The sequence below is a fragment of the Ochotona curzoniae genome, unplaced genomic scaffold (genome assembly GCF_017591425.1).
Source record: "Ochotona curzoniae isolate NIBS_2020 unplaced genomic scaffold, NIBS_Ocur_1.0 contig_1482, whole genome shotgun sequence".
NCBI lineage: Eukaryota > Metazoa > Chordata > Mammalia > Lagomorpha > Ochotonidae > Ochotona > Ochotona curzoniae.
This window is the reverse complement of record NW_024465100.1, coordinates 6,308,335-6,328,423: the sequence shown is the minus strand read 5'-3', so window position 1 is coordinate 6,328,423 and position 20,089 is coordinate 6,308,335. Positions and strand designations below refer to the sequence as shown.

Here is a 20,089-nt window from a genome sequence, read left to right as displayed (position 1 = left end):
TGAGTCCAAGAAGGAAAAATGAGGTTGCCTCAAAAGATTATCTGACTATTGTAATATCCTTCCGCCCAGTGGGGAGAACAGCAGGAAGAACTACCTAAGAAATGATAGTGAGAAGGGGAAAGTAAGCCAGTACATTAGTAAGAGTTTGGGAAAGTCTTAGGGTGAAAGTGAAAAAGCTTTCGGGCGGAAAACCTGGAGTTCTGGAGTATCAAACTTGGCAGGACACTGGATTAGTGCTGAAAAGATCAAGAGATCGCTCGTGCCATTTTACAGCATAAATATTTTGAGCAGAACATGAAGGGATTGTAGTGAAGAAAGATGAGGACATGAACACGGAGTGTAGGGAAAGGAAAGAAAGCAGGTAGATTTGAGATCTGCAGGAATGACTGCCTATGGGACTATGTACACAGAGGGAATGCCGAGGATGGCACAGCCTCAGAGGTGAACGAGGTGGGCATGAGAAATTCCTGTCTATTTAGGTTTGGCTAACCCTTGAAACTCTGAACAAATTTTCTTATTTTCTATTGTATAAATTTTATTTTTGATAATTTTTATATATTTGATTAGGGTGTAGAGGATCAAGGGTTAGAGGAAAGTGGGTGAGAACATGGTTTTCACATTCTGTTTTCTCCTTCCTGTATCTGGGGAAGAGGGAGAAACCCAGGCTCCCAGCCACCCCAGGGTGCCCGGTGTGGGGCATGTCTGAAGGTCCTGCTCAAGTGGTTTCGATAGTTCAGCAGTTCTGTATTGCTGACATAGTCCACTTTAGAGTCTGTGTTTGCCCAGGTATTCACTGCCATCTCTTTGCTGGGCTAGTTGATTTGTTCTGTTCTCTGTTCTGTCCTCTGTCATGGTACCAGGTGTCCTCTGCAGGCTCCAGTGTACTGCCATAACCTTCATGTGCATCAACATATGCTGTCCACTGCTCCATCTGAGCCACTGAGGAGGCCCAGTTCTGACACATGCACTGTAGCAGAACCATTTGCTCCATTAACTCAACTAATATTTACTGGTCAAACACCAGATATTTCATTTCACATTTGCTAAGCGTGTGATTTTGTTGGGATTGTCTATGCTGCTCCAGCATGAGAGCAAATTTGGAGGTTTAGAGATCACAATATTAGGTTATGTTTGATTCTACAAATGTTACATAAATGGTAAAAAAAAATGTTTAAAAATCATATAAATGAATCTTGATTTCCTTAGAAATTGGATTATGAAGTAAAAAATAATCCAACATTCAGACTTTTCCTGGAACTAAAACTTTCTGTGGGTATGTTTGTGTGCTGCAGTGTTTTATTTTTATTCACCTTTAGGATTTATAGAGACAGGAGCTGTCATTGGCCCTTTGATTGGACTTCTGTTAGCATCGTTTTGCGCCAATGTTTACGTGGACACTGGATCTGTCAACACAGGTGATTCAAGAAATGTATTTGTATGTTGTCTCGAGTGTGCCAAGCTTCCGAGATACATAATCACATGTATCATTGGCTTATTTGGTCATCAGCAGGACAGGCTGTCTCTACAAGTACGCCCACTAAAACAGAGGTGTTTAAATAGCTCTTTAAATATTGAAAGCTAATAAGCATTACAGGAAAAAATACTGTTGATCTTCCAACTCAAAATGGCATTCAGTCATACGTCTTGGTTTCTAAACATTTGATAATATGTTTGAGTTCCTTTAAGTATTAAGTAGAAAAAAATGAAGTTTTAATTATTTATAAAACATCTACTTTTTAATTTCTTACAAGATTAGAGAATTACTCAAATTAATTGCTGGACAGTATTTTTAATACTATTGTCATAAAAGTTTACTAAAGTCTGAGTTGCATGAAAGTTCTATACTTGGATAAAACCTAAGGATTAACATTTTAATAATTTACTTCATATAGGAAATAATGACACAAACTAATCAAAATGTGTGCATTTCTTTACAGATGATCTGACCATAACTCCGACTGATACTCGCTGGGTTGGAGCATGGTGGTTTGGCTTTTTGATTTGTGCAGGAGTGAATGTACTCACTGCCATTCCCTTTTTCTTTTTGCCCAAAACGCTTCCAAAGGAAGGACTAGAGGGCAGCGCTGACAGCATTCAGAATCATAAAGAAGAGAAACAAACCGAAGACATTAAAAAGGAGAAGCCTGGAATCACTAAAGGCAAATATGAAAATTTAAAATGTTCTATACTTTTTTTGTATGTTATATAAATATGCCTGTATTTGAGTCTAACACTATAACATGCCATGCTGTGTTAATATTGTCATCAACACTCTGCAGTCAGCTTGGTCGAAGCAGTTTGATTCTTCCTGTGCTGCTGCTTAGACGTAGCAGTTGGATTCAATTTGGAAACTTGCTTATCTCAGATCAGCATTTACTTAAAGCCTGTATTCCAGTCTGGAAATTTAAACATTCGCTTATTTTTGCCTGTTTTTCCAAACATGTTTTATGAAAAACCTAAGTATAATTTAAAAAAATAATAAATGAGTAAACTAATATGTAATTCTAAGTAACAAAAATGCACATGGTTAAGGCAGGTAGTATAATTCTGTCACCAACATGTTTGCTTAGTGGTGAGCTTTCTGGAAGCTAAAGTCAGAAAACATATACGGCAGCTTTGTACGGGAAATGTGTGTGTGTTCTGTGATTATATATATTACCATGCTGGGTCTGCATGGAGCCAGGAACTTGCTACCTCCTAGGGTACACACACTAGCAGGAATTTGGAATAGCAAACCCAGCTGGAACTGGAACACAAGCAGGGTTCTGCGATGTGGCCATATTAATGGCTAGGCCAAATGACCTTTCCGCAAAAATTCTTAGGAGTGTTTGTTTTACCAAGTAGGGAGGAACTCAGTTTCCTTATCTGTCAATGAGAATCAATGTCTTTATTATTGAGTGGTTGTGTGAAGGTATAAGGAATCCTGCCACACCTATTGTTATTGCTACTAGTGTTTTCATTGATGATTTGCTATTTCTGTTGACACAAATTATAATACACATTTTCACAATTTTGGCTCACAATTATAAATTCACAGAAACTATAACTGAATGTAACATAGTACTTCTCGGATCATTAAAAAGCAATAAAGAAGGCTGCTAGTTCTTCCTGATGTGAACAGCTCTGCTCAGAGGGCTGATAGGGCTGCGCAGAGGATCTAAACACAGTAATATCTGTTCTCTGCAAGGCTGGTGTTCAAACCTAGGAAAGACTGACATGTGATGTAGTGGTAATGCACTGATTCTTCCCCCCCATATCTGTGCCAGTGAGAGTCCTGGCTTCTAATTGAGCTCCCTGCCAATGTGACTGTGAAGGCGGCAGAGGAAGGCCCCCGCCCTTGAACCTCGGCACCCATGTGGGAGACCTGGGAGAAGCACCTGGTTCCTGCCTTCCCATTTGATGGGAGTGAGCCAGCCGATGGAAAGAGCTTAGCTAATAATGAGACACATAGAAAATAAATGTGACCTACTAAGACACATCCATGAAGATGGGGTGTTGGCAATAGTGAAGTTTCAGAGGCAGGCATGGGTACAGCAGTACAGAGACCCTCTTTGGGATATCCGCATCCCCTATGAGCGTGTCTGGGTCTAACTCTCAGAACCACTCTGATTTCAGCATCGTGCTGCTGTGTACCTAGGAGGTATCAAGTGGTGGCTCTAGTAGTTGGGTCTCTGTCCCCAACGTAGGAGGCTCAGATTGAATTCTGTGCTCCTGGCTTCAGTCTGGACCAATTCTGATTATGACAGGAAATTGACGAGTGTGTCAGTGGATGGGAGATGCCTCTTTGTGCATCCTTTCTGTCTTGGCTTTTCTGCTTCTCAAAAAAAAAAAAAAAAAAAGAAAGGAAGACCTCTAATCACAATTGTGTCCCCAGCATGGACTTTATTCATTTAAAGGACTTCTATGATTAGAGTTCAATTTACTGCATTAAGCTGTATACTTTCTCCTCTTCCAGACTGGTTATATGTTGATACTTTGTTTCAGAATGCATTTCAGGCAGTTTATTAAGCCAACCAGCATAGTGCAAAAGAAAGGAATCAAAGTAGAGAATTTGAACAAAGGAAAAGTGAGAAGAAATTAGAAGTGAGAATTTGGGTCCAAATGGCTACCATGTGACTAAGCACATTTACTAGGGACAGTCCAAAAATATGGCTCTGAGCATTTCAAGCAGGTAAAAGTTTCCATGAAATGACTGACATGATCATTTGCGTGACCCAAATGAATGGACATCTCTGGAGTGAGACCAGCTGTTGGGTGTTCCTTCAAATATATGCAGGTGGTTCTAAGGAGCTTCTTGTCCACTGCTCAGCAGAATCACCAAACTTACTGGTCTGAACAAGTTTATATTCATCTCATATATATATATTACACATTTATATACATACATATATACACACATATATGGAAATTTTAACTCATTAAGAGTAGTTATATCAGTATTGAGCATAACTCTATTAATTATTTTCTACCCAGATTTCAGAAAACAGAAGCAGTACCTTTCCTGGTATATAATCTCTGGGGAAGGGGGCTATTTGTAGAAAGAGAAGGGGGCAAGGGAGAGTCGTGCGGACACAGCGCTATTTTGGTCACTTGATAAGGATGTTCTGGAATACAGAGGTGACTTAGTAAAGGCAGGGGTGTTGTGTCGTGGTCCTACCCAGTCAGTAAGGCGCTGGATTCTGGAAACTGCAGAACAGTGATGCAACTGGCTGTGGGGGAGCGGGGTTAGCTGAAGGAGCACATATCTGAATTCGTAAGAAAAGCATAGGACGAGGACAGGAGAGCATTCAGAAAACGGCAAATCACAAAATGCAAAATAATGCTTCTTCTTTTATTTCAGATTTTTTGCCATTCATGAAAAGTCTCCTCTGCAATCCAATTTACATGCTTTTCATAGTTATAAGTGTGATACAGTTCAATGCATTTGTTAATATGTTCTCTTTCATGCCCAAATATATGGAGCAGCAATATGGAAAATCAACTTCAGAGGCCATCTTTTTAATTGGTATGTTTGTTACTGCGTGACAATCTTGTTCTCCTCCCCGCCCTGAGAACTGAGGACCATGACTTGGAAAATTTCTGAATTGAAATCTTTCAGTGTATTTTGGTGTCTGGGATGTTTTGTCCTTACACTCTCGAGAGAAATCAAGAGTAGGGAAGAGCAGCAGCCAGAAATATGCTGACATTCTCTTCCAGCCCTCTCTCCTGTCAGAATGCAATTCATAATATTCGTGGAAATCATGGGGAAATCTCGTCTCTAGACAGTCAATCCATTGATTTAAAAAGAAATACAGAAGTAACTCTTCAGGATTCTGCGTTTTACTCTGGGGTTTCACTCTGGGTGCTAGTTCTAGGGTCCCAAGTATCTCCTTTGCACCTGCTCCCCCTGGTGGTCTCTGTGGTCTCTGCAGCCACATTTCGTTGTCTGGTAACTACACTCACCAATAGATCTATCTGACCTTATTTCTGTTTTTGTTTTGTTCTTGGAATCTTTTCATCGTTGGAAATGCTGGTATCCTAAACTGACTACATCCTGACTATGAAGAAGCCTAAGGGACAATAGTCTATCCAGGACTCAAATCAGAATCTCATATGGGATTTTGGGATGGATTTTTAATTGGCTTTCCCCAAAATGTGACACTGTTAGCGTTAAAAAGTACAAAGTAGAGATGTGCTTTTTTTCCTGGTGGAGGTTAGGGAAAAGAAGAATGGTGGTTAGGAGTAACAAGATGGGAAATGTAAATATTCTTGAGAGGAAGAGGCTCAGCAGGTGCTTGACAAACACAGTGTAGACAAAGAACTGACACGCGCACGTACACACACGCACGCACATGCACACGCATGCACGCACATGCACGCTTTGCCTTGGCCTTGCTACTTGGATCCTGACCTGCCTCCTAGAGTTACACCTACCTCACTTAAGGAAATGAATGACAGTAGCAACAGCCTTCCAGAAGATGGGCATTTGAAAATCTCCCTGCATGCAATGTATAACCACGTGAAATTCAAATTAACTCAGCCTTCCTCATCTTGGTTAGGACCTAAATAATTTGTTACATAAAACGTAAAATGTGTGTGACTTAGGTAACACATAATTAGACAAAATGTTAACATATCTGTTCTTTTGCTAATACATTTTGTGAATAATATTTTAACTGTATTTTATAGGTATTTATAACTTACCTCCAATATGTTTTGGATACATAGCTGGTGGTTTACTCATGAAGAAATTCAAGATTACTGTCAAACAAGCTGCCCATATAGGATTCTGGTTAGCCTTACTTGAATATTTGTTGTACTATTTATGCTTTCTCATGACTTGCGATAATTCATCGGTTGCTGGTTTAACCACCTCCTACGAAGGGTATGTTGTTCTCTGATGTCATACATTTTCAATAAGCACTTAATAGTAGCTTTTACTGGATAGTTTTGCATGATCAAGTGATTTGCTCATCGATGTTAATGGTAGCAATCTGTAGTCTTCCTTTATGTTGCTTTTTGTCATTTGTAACTCAATCCATTCGAGTTCAAAGCTTATCAAGGAAGTTGGGAGTTCATTATTTTGTACATGTGCTTGTGTAGGAGTGGACATTAAAGAGTATCAGAGAAACCAGCTGGTCCACATCAGGATGCGTTATCCATGGGTTTTAAACTGCCATAAGTGGATCACATTACGAATTGACTGTGTGGTCCCCAAAGTGTTAATTTGTTGTAGGATAACATGATAAACTAATATGTAACTTTGCATAAATTACTATGTGATGTGTTAACACACAGTATTCATTTGCATAGTTATATCAAAATTACTTAACAGGTTTAAATTTTGTATTTTTGAGGATTGAGTATAGATTTTCCATAGTGATGTAAATTTTTAAAAATTGCTGATAGAACATATTTAGATAAGCACTTTATCAGTTAAAATGAAATGAAGGGCATTCTAAAATATGACTTTGACATCATTGAGACTTAGAAGATGGCAGTAATTCCAAACAGAAAATCAAGGTAATTTGACATGTATTTTCTGATTTTAGTCTTTAAAATTCCATTTAAGATAGACGTCATTACTTCCATGTGACAGATGAAGAAATTGAAATTCAGAGGCAAATGGACAAAGCTGGAGAGTAGGGTAGAGTCTTCCTGTCCATCAAGCCCTTTCCCAGAGCTCTGTGCGGCAGGATTCCGTGAGAACTGACTTGTAGGCCTGTCCTCCAAGGCTGCCTTAACCCTATCCTGGAAGCTGGGCTGCTCTCACTACTGGGAGCGTGAATTTGTGTAATTAAGTGTTACTTGTGCCCTTGAATGTGTTGTCTACATCATGAAAGATTTCGGATGCTCCAATTAGCTCGCTCTGGTTACTGTCCATTGTATTTAGTTTCTGTCCTCGACAATAGGCACTCAGGGCTCCTTGCTGGGGCCATCTCTCAGTGATACATCACTGGCAAAGCGACTGTGTGGTCACCAAAGCAGTTCCTTCACTATGACAGAGCTGTATTTTGCAGGCCACGCACTGACAGTTGGAAGGTTTCTGCTTTTTGGGAAGGAGAGGAGAAGGCAGGGAAATGTAATTTGGGGTTGCAATAAAAAATGTTTGAAAAGTTTTCAATATCCACACTGTTTTAAATCATTTCAGAATTCCAAAAGATTTATATGCAGGAAATAACATCTTTGCTGACTGCAATAAGGATTGCAACTGCCCAGCCACAATATGGGACCCTGTGTGTGGAGACAATGGCTTGTCCTATATGTCAGCCTGCCTTGCTGGTTGCGAGTCATCCATTGGAACAGGAATAAATATGGTAGCATATTCTATTGGCTTTTGTTCCCCACTCCCACCCCCAACTTTATTGAGATAGAATAAAAATTGTCTCTATCTGTATCATTTTGATTTTTTTAAAGGTTTATTTTTATCAGAAAGGTAGATTTATAGAGAGGAGAGACAAAAAGATACTCCACTTGTTGATTCACTCCCCAAATGGCCCAAGTGGTCAGAGCTGAGCTGATGTGAAGTCAGGAGCTAGGAACTTCCTTCAGGACTCCAACACAGATGCAGGGTCCCAAGACTTTGGGCCATCCTCCACTGCTTTCTCAGGCCATAAGCAGGGAGATGGATGGGAAATAGAGCAGCTAAAACATGAGTTGGTGCCAATATGGGATGTCAGCACTTGCAGGTGGAGGATTAACCTGTTGAGCCGGCCCCCATTTTATAGTTTGATGCGTGTGGTATGAAGTGATTACCACACACTTCGTTCTGTGACTGCCATGGTGCTTTCTAGCTATGAACTAGAGTTGATAGAAAGTGAAATTGATCTTTCCTCCAAATCAAAATAATTGTGTGGGCAAAATTAGATTAGATTTTCTATGCTCACCTGACAGTTTTTAGTTGCTAGCTGTTACATAAAACCTTCGTTGTGTCTGAGCATTGGTCTGAGCTTCAGAGTTCAGATTACTACGTAAAAAGTGCTGGGTAAAAATATTCTGCACTCAGAATTTTTCTTCATTGAAACAAAATTGGAAGCTTTTCTATTGATCATCCAGCTAATTTCTTTGGTACTTGTCTTTTTCTCCAGCTATGTGTCTTGGGAATTTTTGTGTTTTTCCGTTCTGACAGTACAGTGAAATGGTAAGATTAGATTTTCAGATTTCAAAAATATACTTTTTATAAATTTGTTCAGTGATTAAATTTTAAACTGATTATTTTAAGGTCTGGAATCCTACAGTAATTCAAAAGTTTGTCTTTATTTTTGACTTAAGTATATTTTTGAAATAAAACTTGGATTTTTTGTGGGCATGCGTGAAACAAATTGTGTTTGTCATGCTTTATGCTGTCACCAGAGCACTTGTTTAAAAATGGTGCCCATTTTGGAGAGCTGAGCTTTCACAAAATTACCCCAAATACTTAGAAAAACTGTCATTTTTAGTGAAAGACATTTTTATATTTTACTTGGAAATCTTGGCACACAGGTTTGGGGCTAGGAGCAGGCATCCGGCTCTGGGTGGGATGCCCGTATGATCAGGATGGCTGGGCTTGTGTCCTGGCATCACCTGCAGTTGTGCCTTCCTGATGCTGTATACCCTGGAAGGTAGCAGGTGACGGTGTAAGGACTTGTGTACATTCGGCCCGTGGGGCAGACTCGGACCGGGCCTGAGGCTTTAGCTTGGCCCAGCCCTGGCTGCGTGGCCGTTCATGGACTGAACTAGCAGGCAGAGGGGTGACTGTCTTTTTGCCTCTTCCTTCTCTGTGGCTTTCCCCTATGCCTTTCAAACTATATTCTAATAATAAAGATAATTTTAAAATAGATGGAAGGGAATTGACAGTCTCTACCTTGAGCAACTGGCTATCTGGAATAAGCTAGAAATTTGGGCTCAAGTGTTGGCATCCTTACATAACAAATGTGTTATTTTTTGGCAGGTGTTCAAAAATTGTAGCTGCATTCAACTGACAGGAAACTCCTCTGCAGTTCTTGGGCTGTGCAACAAGGGACCCGACTGCTCCATGATGCTGCAGTACTTCTTAATCTTATCGGCCACTAGCAGCTTCATCTACTCCTTAGCTGCCATTCCTGGATATATGGTCCTCCTGAGGTACAAGAACTATTTTCTTGATTTAAATTTCTTTCTGATCATGTTTTAAGGTAACGTTTTCTAGGAAAGCCACTTGGAACTCATCAATCTAAGAAACCGGCTCGATGTTTTGGTGTATGAGAGGACTTCAACAAAGTCACAGAAAAATAGGATTAAAAGATACTGTGAGTTGCCCATTTCCCATAAGTTGTTAGAAGCACCTTTGTACGTTAAGCCTTTTGCACTAAACTTTGTTGAAATGCAGAGTGCAGCAAATAATGGAAAGGGACCCTCCTCACACATCCACAGTCTCTTAGAGCCGAGTTGACATCTCCTGTGTCACGTGGGAACACACATACATGGCTTACGCCAATTGTAAGTCACCGGGCAGACTGATACAGTACTGTCTCCTGTAAGTCACCTTTCTTTGTAACTTTCTCCATGGCATCTATAAAATGAAATCATAAAGCTCGTGAAATCAAAATGGAACAATTTCCTTGTCCTAGGGTTTGGGTGTTCACAGTTGTGTGTCTGTGGTGTTTCATATGGAAAAATTAACTTCTTAGATAAGATTTTCACATCCTTTGTTTATAGACATGTCATCTTAAGTTTATGTTGCAAGATTTACAGCTTTATTCTTTCCATGTTTTTAATTATATATTTAATTGTAATGATAAATTTACACCATTTTGTATAAACATGTATATGGAAGGTCACATGTGTTGTTCTGTGGCATTTTTGCCTATATTTTCCGGTTGTTTGGCTGACCTGGAGAAATGCTGACTTTTTCAAATTTGCTGATTACTCATCACTCTTCTAATCTAAAAATCTGCTGAGTTTGATTTTTTTTTCTAGGTAGGTTTTTATTTCTAAATATGAAGAGTTTATCTCTTCCAGACCTTACACATCTTAGACTTTCAAATGTTTCTTCCAACTTCTACAACTATATTTTCCATTAGGGGAAACCATATAAAATTTTTGCATTAGTATGTTCAGCTGAGATTTTAGTATATAGTTGCCTTTTTAGCTTCTGTGTTTTTAATAATAATATAGGTATTGTACTTAATAAGGTTTATTGTTCATCTAGAAAGCAATTATTAATTTTGAAGTGCTTTATTTATTGTTTATTTGAAGGCAGAGTGACAGAGGGAGGAACAGAATGACGTCTTCCCCCTGCCTGTTCCCTCCCCACGTGGCTGCAGCAGTTGAGTTGGGGCCAGGTAGAAGAGAAGAGCTGGAACTTCATCTGAGTTTGCCAGGAGGGTAGCAGGGACCCGAGCTGTTGAGTCACTTGCCACTGTTTTCCCAGGTACACCAGTGAGCAGGGTGGTGGATCAGAGACTGAGTATCTGGGACTCAAACCAGCACTCTGCTACAGAACAGGTGCACCCTGAGTGACAACAAACGCCATCACAGCTCCTTCCCCTGGATTTTCTATTCAACAGTTGAACCTAGTGAAATAAGGCTATTGATAGATCTTTTTATTCTTTTCCATAACAGTTTTGTAGGGATAGATTCTCCCCATTCCCTCCCCTTCCCCGGTCCCAGTTCCTGTCCCACCATTTCCCCCCATAATGCCACAGCACACATTCCTTCAGTTTGCTGAAGTTTACAAGTTTAGCTTTCTGCTCTTTGTTTCACGGCATTGCAGGTACGAGCAAAGATGGAGCATCTAGTATCCTGCTGCCCAAGTGTATCTATCTTTGGCATTGGGAGGCCTCCTTTTATTGGGGGTACAGACAGGAATTGCAGCCTTCACAGCAGAGGCAGGAAGACAGGAGAGGAGGAGCAGTTTTGTGTTAATCATTACATGTAGGATTTTCATCCTGTGCTTTCAAAAAGTCTCCTCTGTGCTTGCTCTAGTGTTCCTCATTCACCTAGATTGACTGTTTTAGCACTGTGCTGTTACTATTACCAGGAGTCGATACTGAGTTTTGTATATAATTGCAATTCTAGATTTCTTTTGCTTTAGGGCATAACTGTTACATATTTTTATCTTCATCCTCCCAATTCTCTTCACAACCTACTAGATCTGATTTTTTTTTAACCTGAGATTGGTGAGTATAAATATATTTGTTGAATTACTCTAATGATTGCGGTAGGGCTCACTTTTACTCTTTTAAAAAAATTGCCATTGTATGTGTTGGACTTTTCCTTCTGGAGTCTTTGAAAGCTGTATTTGTAAAATAGTTAATCTGTTATGTTTAATCACATGCTTTTCTCATTTTAAAAAATTCTGCATTAGTAACAAGATGAACATTTGATCATGCTTTGTTTTCTTATTTCTTGCTAAGATCGATCATGTTTGAGTGTTTAAATCCTTCCTTTTTTCATATAGATGTACTTATCTTTTCTATATTATCACAGATTGTTCTACCATAATTGTGGAAGTATGTACATATCTATTTTTGTCAATTATGAATAACGTTTAATTTCTGTTGAATCTTTTTCCTTTATTTTAAAGATGTATTTATTTGATTGAAAGACATAGTTACAAAGAAAGAGGAGATACAGGGGGTAGTGTTTGTCTGCTCCCGAGGTTGCCACAGCTGTCGGTGCTGGGCCAGGCTGAGGCCAGGCGCCTGGAGTCCCTTCGACGTCTCCCACGAGGGTGCAGGGACCCGCGTGCTCGCATCATTTTGCCTTGCTGTCTTAGGCACATTAGCAGGTTTCTGGATCTCCTGTGGAAAAGGTGGGGCTAGAACCATTGCTCCTGTGGGGTACTAGCACTGCAGGTGGTGGCTTACTCTACCACATTACAATGCCTACATGTTTCCTTTTGATTTTTGGTTTGTAGAAATGAATGCTCTTAATAATGTCCAATCATGAAACACCTTGAACACGTTGCTAGTAACTTTGGAACTATTATAATTTATGCATTTATATGAGATCATAAGGTACTATATTATGCAAGAAAAATTATTCAGTTCCTGTATTCAAAGGTAATGAGGTGACTGCAAGGATCATGCTGTATCACCAGGAGGTTCATCCTTTCTGAGATTATGAGTGCATTTTGACAAGTTCTCTATCAGGTAGTGTCTGGATCAACTGTTCCACTTACACATTCACAGCAGTCAATCCAGGAAGGCACCTGAGCCGAGAAAATGCCAGTCAATTGTAGCAACTTGTAAAAATGCATAATCGCTTTTTGAGAAGAAAGGTACCTTAATTTTCTTGCTTTTGAGTTATCAGGGAGATGGAAGGAAATTAGCTAATACAGGAACATTTCCAGGCAGGTTGAATGACGCTGCTGAATGAGACAGCGAAAAGCCTGCTGGGAGCATTGTGGTCTCCGTTTCATTTACAGGAATTTCTAGGCAACAGCGGAAAAAGGACAATTTTTGGAGACAATGGAAGATTCTCTCTGTAACTACTGGAATTAAAATAGGTTGCTTTGGCTTTCTAACCTCTAATCTGAGTTTTTGTTTTCCTATGTTTGTAATTTCTCAATTTTCCTTCACTTTGTTCATCTGAACATGGCTGGAACTGCATTGTTCTTACTCTGAGCTGAATCATCCTTCAAAATCAGGAACTACCACTCACCATAGGCTATTGGAGTAGAGATGAAGTTTTCTCAAATATTGCTATTTTTCTGAAGGCCAATGATCAGAAATGGGGCTCCTGGGTGTCAGCTACAAGTAATAACGACCCAAGTAGATTTTCTGATGCTCCACGTTACTAGCACACGAGAAGTCTAAAAGGAGATTATAGTAGTTGCTAAATGTTTTCGTTTGTTTAAAAATTTATTTTCTAGGTGCATCAGTTCTGAAGAGAAGTCCCTTGGTGTGGGGGTCCATGCATTTTGCACAAGAGTATTTGGTAAAAATAGATATTTTTTCACTATCAAATCAGGCCAGTATTAAGTAAATGAAATGTCACCTTAAGATAATATTCTAGCAAAAATCCCTTGTTTGTAAAAAGCATCTTGCAATTAGTATGCAAATGAAGTACCTAAGATAAGCGAGGGTCTCCTCTGTCCTTGGAATGTTGTTCTGACCAAATACCCCATTTTCTTATCAGAGACCTGAAAAGAAAATGAACAGGAAATTATTTCTTGATATGTACTCAGTACTGTCCCCAAACACTTAAGAAAACATATAGCATGTAAAATAGTCAATTAAGGATTTTTGCATCAACTTTATGAAGACTAATTTGATGAATAAAATAATGTACAAACTTTATGGTAAAATTTATAATTGCTGAAAGAAAATTTAATACATTTTTATCATGTTAAACTTCATTTGATGTACAAATAGGGAAACTTAAGGTACATTGTCTTAATCACTTTGTTGATGTTTTCCCTTCCTTTCCTAACTGCAGCTGGAATTCCTGCACCAATCTATTTTGGAGCTTTGATTGATTCCACGTGTTTACAGTGGGGAACTCTGAAGTGTGGTGAGCCAGGAGCATGCAGGTTTTATGACTCCATTAATTTCAGGTAAAGGTACTATTTCCTTAGCACTTCAAGCATAGACTGTAGCTTAACTGCATTTTTAAAATTTGTCCATGGCAAGTACGCCTGTTGTTGATTTTCAAAGTAGACAGTGACGACTCACCTCCGTTCCTTACCATGCTAGATCTTTGTTTCCCCACGGTCTCTCAAGCTTGTAAGTATAAGCAAAAAGGGTTTCCCTGTGCAGCCGTTCAAACTACACTTTGGGCTCTTGTGAGCAGAGAGCACACGAGGGAGGTATCAGCTCTGGAACAGCGGCCTTTCCTGAGGACAGGGTTCTGCCCCTCTCCCTTCCATCCTGCACTGGTCACCTTGCCAGGCTGCAGCCTCATTTCCTCTCGCCACCTGCTTCTGTTCTCCCACGCAGCTCGTGCCCGTCACCACATCAGGCTGACACTCTACAAAACAGGGCATTGGAGGGGATGAGGAGTATTCATTTAGGTGTTATTTCAAGCAAAATATTTAAAACTTTATTTATATGAAGTAACTACATTTGACTAGTCACTGCATGTTTAGGAGCAGCAGTGACACTCCTCACCCAACCTTTGCCCTGCCTTTGTTTCCTCCTCGCCTCCCTCTGTCCTTTTGTCTTCCTGTGCATTTAAAACATCTTTCCTATCATTTCACTTCAGGATCAGACACTTAATACTCCACTGCATACAGATTTCAACGAATCAGAAGTATATAGTGTTCCTAAAAGTATACAGAGAGGCTGTATAGAGTAATCAAATCTTAAGATGTCAATACTTCTATTTTTTTGCAACCTGTGTATTAGCACAAATCAGGAGAAACACATTTTTTTTTTTTGAGGAGACAGGCTTATTTATCTAAGAATAATGGTTTTCAGTTTTCACCATTTTGTTGCAAAAGACAGGCCTCGAGTTTTTTCCTGGCTGGGGTAGTATTCCATAGTATGTATATGCCACATTTTCCTAATGCAGTCATCAACTGATGAAAATATGGGTTAATTCTATATCACAGGAGCTATAGATTGAGCTGGAAGCACAAACAACTCTTCATATGCTGATTTCATCTTGTTTGGGTAATTCCAGGAGTGAGATGTCTGGGTCATGTAGATTTATATTCAAATCCCAAAACTGACCTCCAAAAAATTGCACTAGCTTACATTCCTATCACCAGGGATTTCGGGTAACCTTTCCCCCAAATCCTCTCTAACATTCACTGCTCTTTGCTTTCTGCATTTGCTTTCTTGCCTTAAAGCATGGGTGAGCTAGAACCTCCCTGAGATTTCTATTCACCTTTCCCAGGTAGGTAGAGAAACTGAGCAGTTATTCCTATGTCTGTTAGCCACTTGAAATCCATACAATGAAAATGGTCTGTTTTTGTCCTTTGCCTATAATCAGACTATTTTGCTGCTATTGCATTTCTGGAGTTCATTATACATCCAGGATATTAATCCCCTATCAGTGGTATAGTTTACCAATATTTTATACCATTCTGTTTCCAACTCATGTTTTTGAGGATTTCCGATGCAGTGCAGCCACTTTTTAGCTTGATAGGATGGGATTTGTTTGCTTGCTTTCATTGCCATGGACATAGGCTGACTTTTTGGAAAGACTCATAAGCCATTGATAGAGGATTAATATCCTGGATGTAAAAAGAACAAGAAATTCAATGGCAAAATGGCACAGTTCTGAAAATAGGCAACAGACATGGACACTTTTCACTGTATGAATTCCAAATAGCTAACAGATATATGAACAAATGCTCAGTTTACCTACCTGGGGACTGCAAACCACAGTGAGGTTCCTATTCACCCAGGTAAAAATGGGTATCCTACAGAAATCAGAGGGCTGATGCAGGAGAGGCTGTGAGGGGAAAGAAGGTGGCATGGAAACAAGGCAGCATTAACGGAACACAGTACAGAGATTTCTCAGATCTCAAATTAGGACCCAGCCACCCCATTCCTGGCAGTATCTGCAAATGAAGCAGCACATTGTTATTTTTACCTCCATGTTTATAATCAGTGCAGCTCACAACAGCTAAGATACGAAACACAGATGCCTGTCGACAATGGCTGGATAAGGAAAATGGTGGTACACATACACTATGAAACTCTGTCTTTTGCAACTAGCTGGATGAAGTTAGACACTTAGTCTTTTCGGCACTGACTTATTTGACTAATGTATGTTCTCTGATCTATGACAAATAATACACAGTGTGGAGAAATATAATCTTTATAAAAGACTGACATCTTTGGAATAACTGTTTACAGACTGTATATTTTCCTGAGTAATAGCAGGATTTTCATTTTTTCCTTTCCTTCTATTTTCTATGAAATATCATTATTTGATTGGAGTGTTAAACTTATAAAGCAAAAAGGAAAACATGCCATGGTAATACAGGGGAGATGAGGTAGTAGCAGCCCCTGTTTCTGAATCTGTATTTTAAACAAATAAGTCATACATATTTCACAAAATGCAGTATCCCCCAGTCAATGGCGCTGATAGAGCACTGCCCACTTTCAGTGACCTTTAGGTCACATTCTAGACCAGTAGGTCTGGGCATCCCTCTCTACGGTGGGGAAAGCAGTGGCCATTTCTCTCATGATAACAGAGGGACACTACACTCCCTGGCTTGGCTGAAAACTTCTCCTGAAGCCACAGCAGTCCACAAGCTTCCAAGTCAAGCACTATTACCTGTGGCTTTGCTCTTCACACACGCCAAGGCTGCTATACCATCCTTCGACTTTGAAATGATGCTGGCTCCTCACTGGTTCAGGCTCCTAGGTCAGGACATAGAGGCATACAGATGTGATTCTCCCCCAGATGAGATGTGGGTGCTCTGCCCCCTGCTCCAGCACCAGTCCAAAGCTCGTGTCCCCAGTACTCAAAATGGAACACGTTGGCCATTATCCTATCTGCGATGGTGTGTCCCACCTGGCCCCGTGTTCAAGCTTGGTCACAGTGTCTCTTCTGCAGGTTTCTTTCCAACTGTCCCCCGAGAAGGTGCTTCCCTCGTCTCGTGCCCATCACCTTCCCTGGTCACAACTAGCATACCCAGTCACCAACCGTCGGGGAGTCTCTCTGATCAAAGTTTTTTTTCATTCTGCTGTTCTATTTTCATGTTTTTTGGATGTTTAGATTTTAAGTTGGCATTAACTTTTTTCTGAAGGCACAGTAAGAAAAGATTACTTTTAGTAAAAAATTAGCATTGTTTAAAGCATCCCAAGAATATACATTTTTGGAAAACCTATTTTAGAATTTTAAAACATATTCATTAATTTTTAGTTCATCCAAAAGGCAGAGTCTGAGTGGGGCTAGGCTGAAGCCAGAAACTCAATGTGGGTTTCAATTCAATTGACCCATTAGTACCATCTTAATATCCAGTTTAGGTCAGCACAATAAATGAATGTAAGGTGGCAATATGATATATATATATACACACACACACACCTTATTGTAAATGTTGTATACAGTATACATTTTGTATATACACTATACATATACAATATGTGCAGTGTATGTAGTATATATATTATGTATAATAATCCCTAAGGTGTGTATATATATCTCCCTATCTCAGGGGTGTGTGTGTATATATATATCATATTATCTATGTGATATATATCTATATATTATATATCTATATATTACGATATATAGATATATATCTATAATATATATTATAGATATATAGATACACACACATACATATCTATCCCTATCGTAGGGAGATAGATATATATCTGTATAAATTCTACCTAAAAGTAGCAAATGCAATGTTTTACAAATCCAAGGATGCATCGGTGTGGGGGAAAACAGCCTGCTCCTGCATTATACCCTACGAATGCCTGGTAAGTGTGGAAACATGGGGATGCTCCTCTAACAAGCTGCAAAATGATGCAGGATATTTTAAACATTTAGGACTAAGAACAGAGAACTTGATCTCATAGAGGATCTCCTACACCACGCTCAAAGGTTTTTATCATATTGAATTTAACATGATTAGTAGAGCAAATCTACTGAGCATTCCTAAAAATGCTACAATAAGCCGATAACTGTTGGTATGAAATCTAGGTTCTAATCAATGCAAATAGTGTAAAACCATCACAAAAAAACTAGAAATATAAGAGCAAATTTAGATTTTTCTGAATGGAATCTCTGCTCAACAATTTTTAGTATATGTGCTGCCGAAGCGAGCACTGCTCAACAATTTTTAAAACTAGCATTGGAAATGAGAGAACAACGGACTTACTCCCGTAAGACTGACATTACAGGAACCAGCAGCTGTCATGCTAAGGGAATAAAACATGGGCAAAATAGGAACCCTTGTCTGTACTAACCGTACCGTTAGTGTCAGATTTAATATTATATGTATTTTTTCAAAATAGACACATCTACCTGGGGTTGCCCGCAGCCCTGCGAGGAGTCAGCTTCATTCCAGCCGCGTGCCTCCTCTTCCTGCTGAAGAACCGCCGTCTGCCTGGGGAAGATGCCCCTCCAGGAACTGAACTCGTGGAGAGCAAGGTTACAGAGAAGGCAAATGAGTGCAAAGAGGTACACCAACGTCCCAAGAGCTCGGATGAGGAGGAATTCAAAACTAAACTGTAGTGCACTGCTACATCATCCTTCTTAGATGTGGACAATGTGCTGGACAACGGCTCTCTCAGAATCCATAGGGGTACCACAGGTAACTTTCTCTTATGTACAAGAATCCTGCTAAACTACTTTCACTCACTACAAAAATGTTCACCTATGGCACTTCTGAAATATGATGGCCTTTGAGGTTTTGCTTGGAGGAACATTTGTGACAGCCCCCTCTAGAGAGAAGTTTTGAATTGATGCTATAATGTAGGTTAAAATAGCAAGAGAGAGGGCGGGGAGAGACAGAGGAAGATCTTCTATCCCCAAGCAGCCACAATGGCCAGAGCTAAGCCAATCTGAAGCCACGAGCCCTAAGCTGCCTCTGGGTCTCCCAAGCAGATGTAGGGTCCCAAGGCTATGAGCCATTCTCAACTGCTTTCCCAGGCCGCAAGCAAGGCCACCGGGATTGGAACCACTGCCCATAGGGATCCTAGCACTTGCAAGGTGAGGACCTCAGCCGTGAGGCTAACATGCCAGGCCCAGCCATCTTCTTTTAGCTCTGGCAAATTAAGAGAGTACCTCCCATGCAAACAGTCTTAAAATTTCCTAAATGAAAACCTATCTAAATCTGTTGACTTTATACTTTGATATGAAGACATTCAGAGACTGAAATTTCAGTTCTGTTTATATGAGCATTTAGATATTTTAATCGAAGTTATTACCTTGAGAACTACCTTTTTCTGGTAAAAATATTTTATCTAGCAATTGTTCTTTAATTCTTAATCTTCATTTCAGATGTACTTTTTAAATGGATTTCTCAATAAAGTACAATTTCCTGCTTGCAGTTCTCTGTTAGTACTCACGACTTCCTTTGTTCAGAGAACTAATTTAATCAGATCATTAAAAATCTTGTAGCAAAGACTGTTGGACTTTTAATTTTTTTCTAGTAAAAAGTTGTTCTGAAAGACAAATACCTGAGTCCGAGTGACACTGGAGAAGCCCGTTGGAGAGCTCGGCATGGGGCTGTGTCCAAGGTGGCTCTGCCCTTGCTGGAGCAGGTCTTGCCCTGTCACCCTGTGTCCTGGATTGGAACAGACATCAGATTTCCAAAATTCATCACACACAAGTATTTAGGAAATATGAACCTGAATGAAGTTCATGGTGTACTAAGTACCTGCATGATATAAGAAAATAGTGTTTCAATCAAAGAAGGCCAAGATTCTAGTGATACAAGACAATTTAGGCCTTCTGGTTCAAGGGAGTAGACAGATGTATACCTGTTTGTGTGTATACACTTGCTCCTCCCTCCCTTGGGAATGACAGGGCTTATACAAGTGACTAGAAAGCCATAATGGTGGGGGGGAAGGCTGAGTGCCTGTAGGGATAGCACATGATGGAGGAGAGGTGAGAGACTTACAGGTTCCGATCGTTTTTAAATAGGAGCTGGACAAAGGCAGGCCAGTCAACTGAAGGATGTCTTACACATATTTTGCAGGCGGATGTGCTTTCCTGAATGCTGTGCACATGT

At 39.8% G+C, this 20,089-nt stretch overlaps 1 protein-coding gene across 1 annotated transcript in view; it reads left to right on the top strand.

Moving 5' to 3' along the window:
• SLCO1A2 (solute carrier organic anion transporter family member 1A2) overlaps positions 1–18,909 on the top strand; it is a 37,218-nt gene extending 18,309 nt beyond the window's left edge. Inside the window, exons 7-15 of the mRNA XM_040968355.1 lie at positions 1,317–1,415; positions 1,938–2,159; positions 4,841–5,005; positions 6,169–6,364; positions 7,631–7,796; positions 9,410–9,582; positions 13,316–13,380; positions 13,882–13,999; positions 18,369–18,909. Coding sequence (XP_040824289.1) covers positions 1,317–1,415; positions 1,938–2,159; positions 4,841–5,005; positions 6,169–6,364; positions 7,631–7,796; positions 9,410–9,582; positions 13,316–13,380; positions 13,882–13,999; positions 18,369–18,588 — 1,424 coding nt within the window. The 3' untranslated portion in view covers positions 18,589–18,909. The remainder of the gene's footprint in view (positions 1–1,316; positions 1,416–1,937; positions 2,160–4,840; positions 5,006–6,168; positions 6,365–7,630; positions 7,797–9,409; positions 9,583–13,315; positions 13,381–13,881; positions 14,000–18,368) is intronic.
• Positions 18,910–20,089: the final 1,180 nt, after the last annotated feature.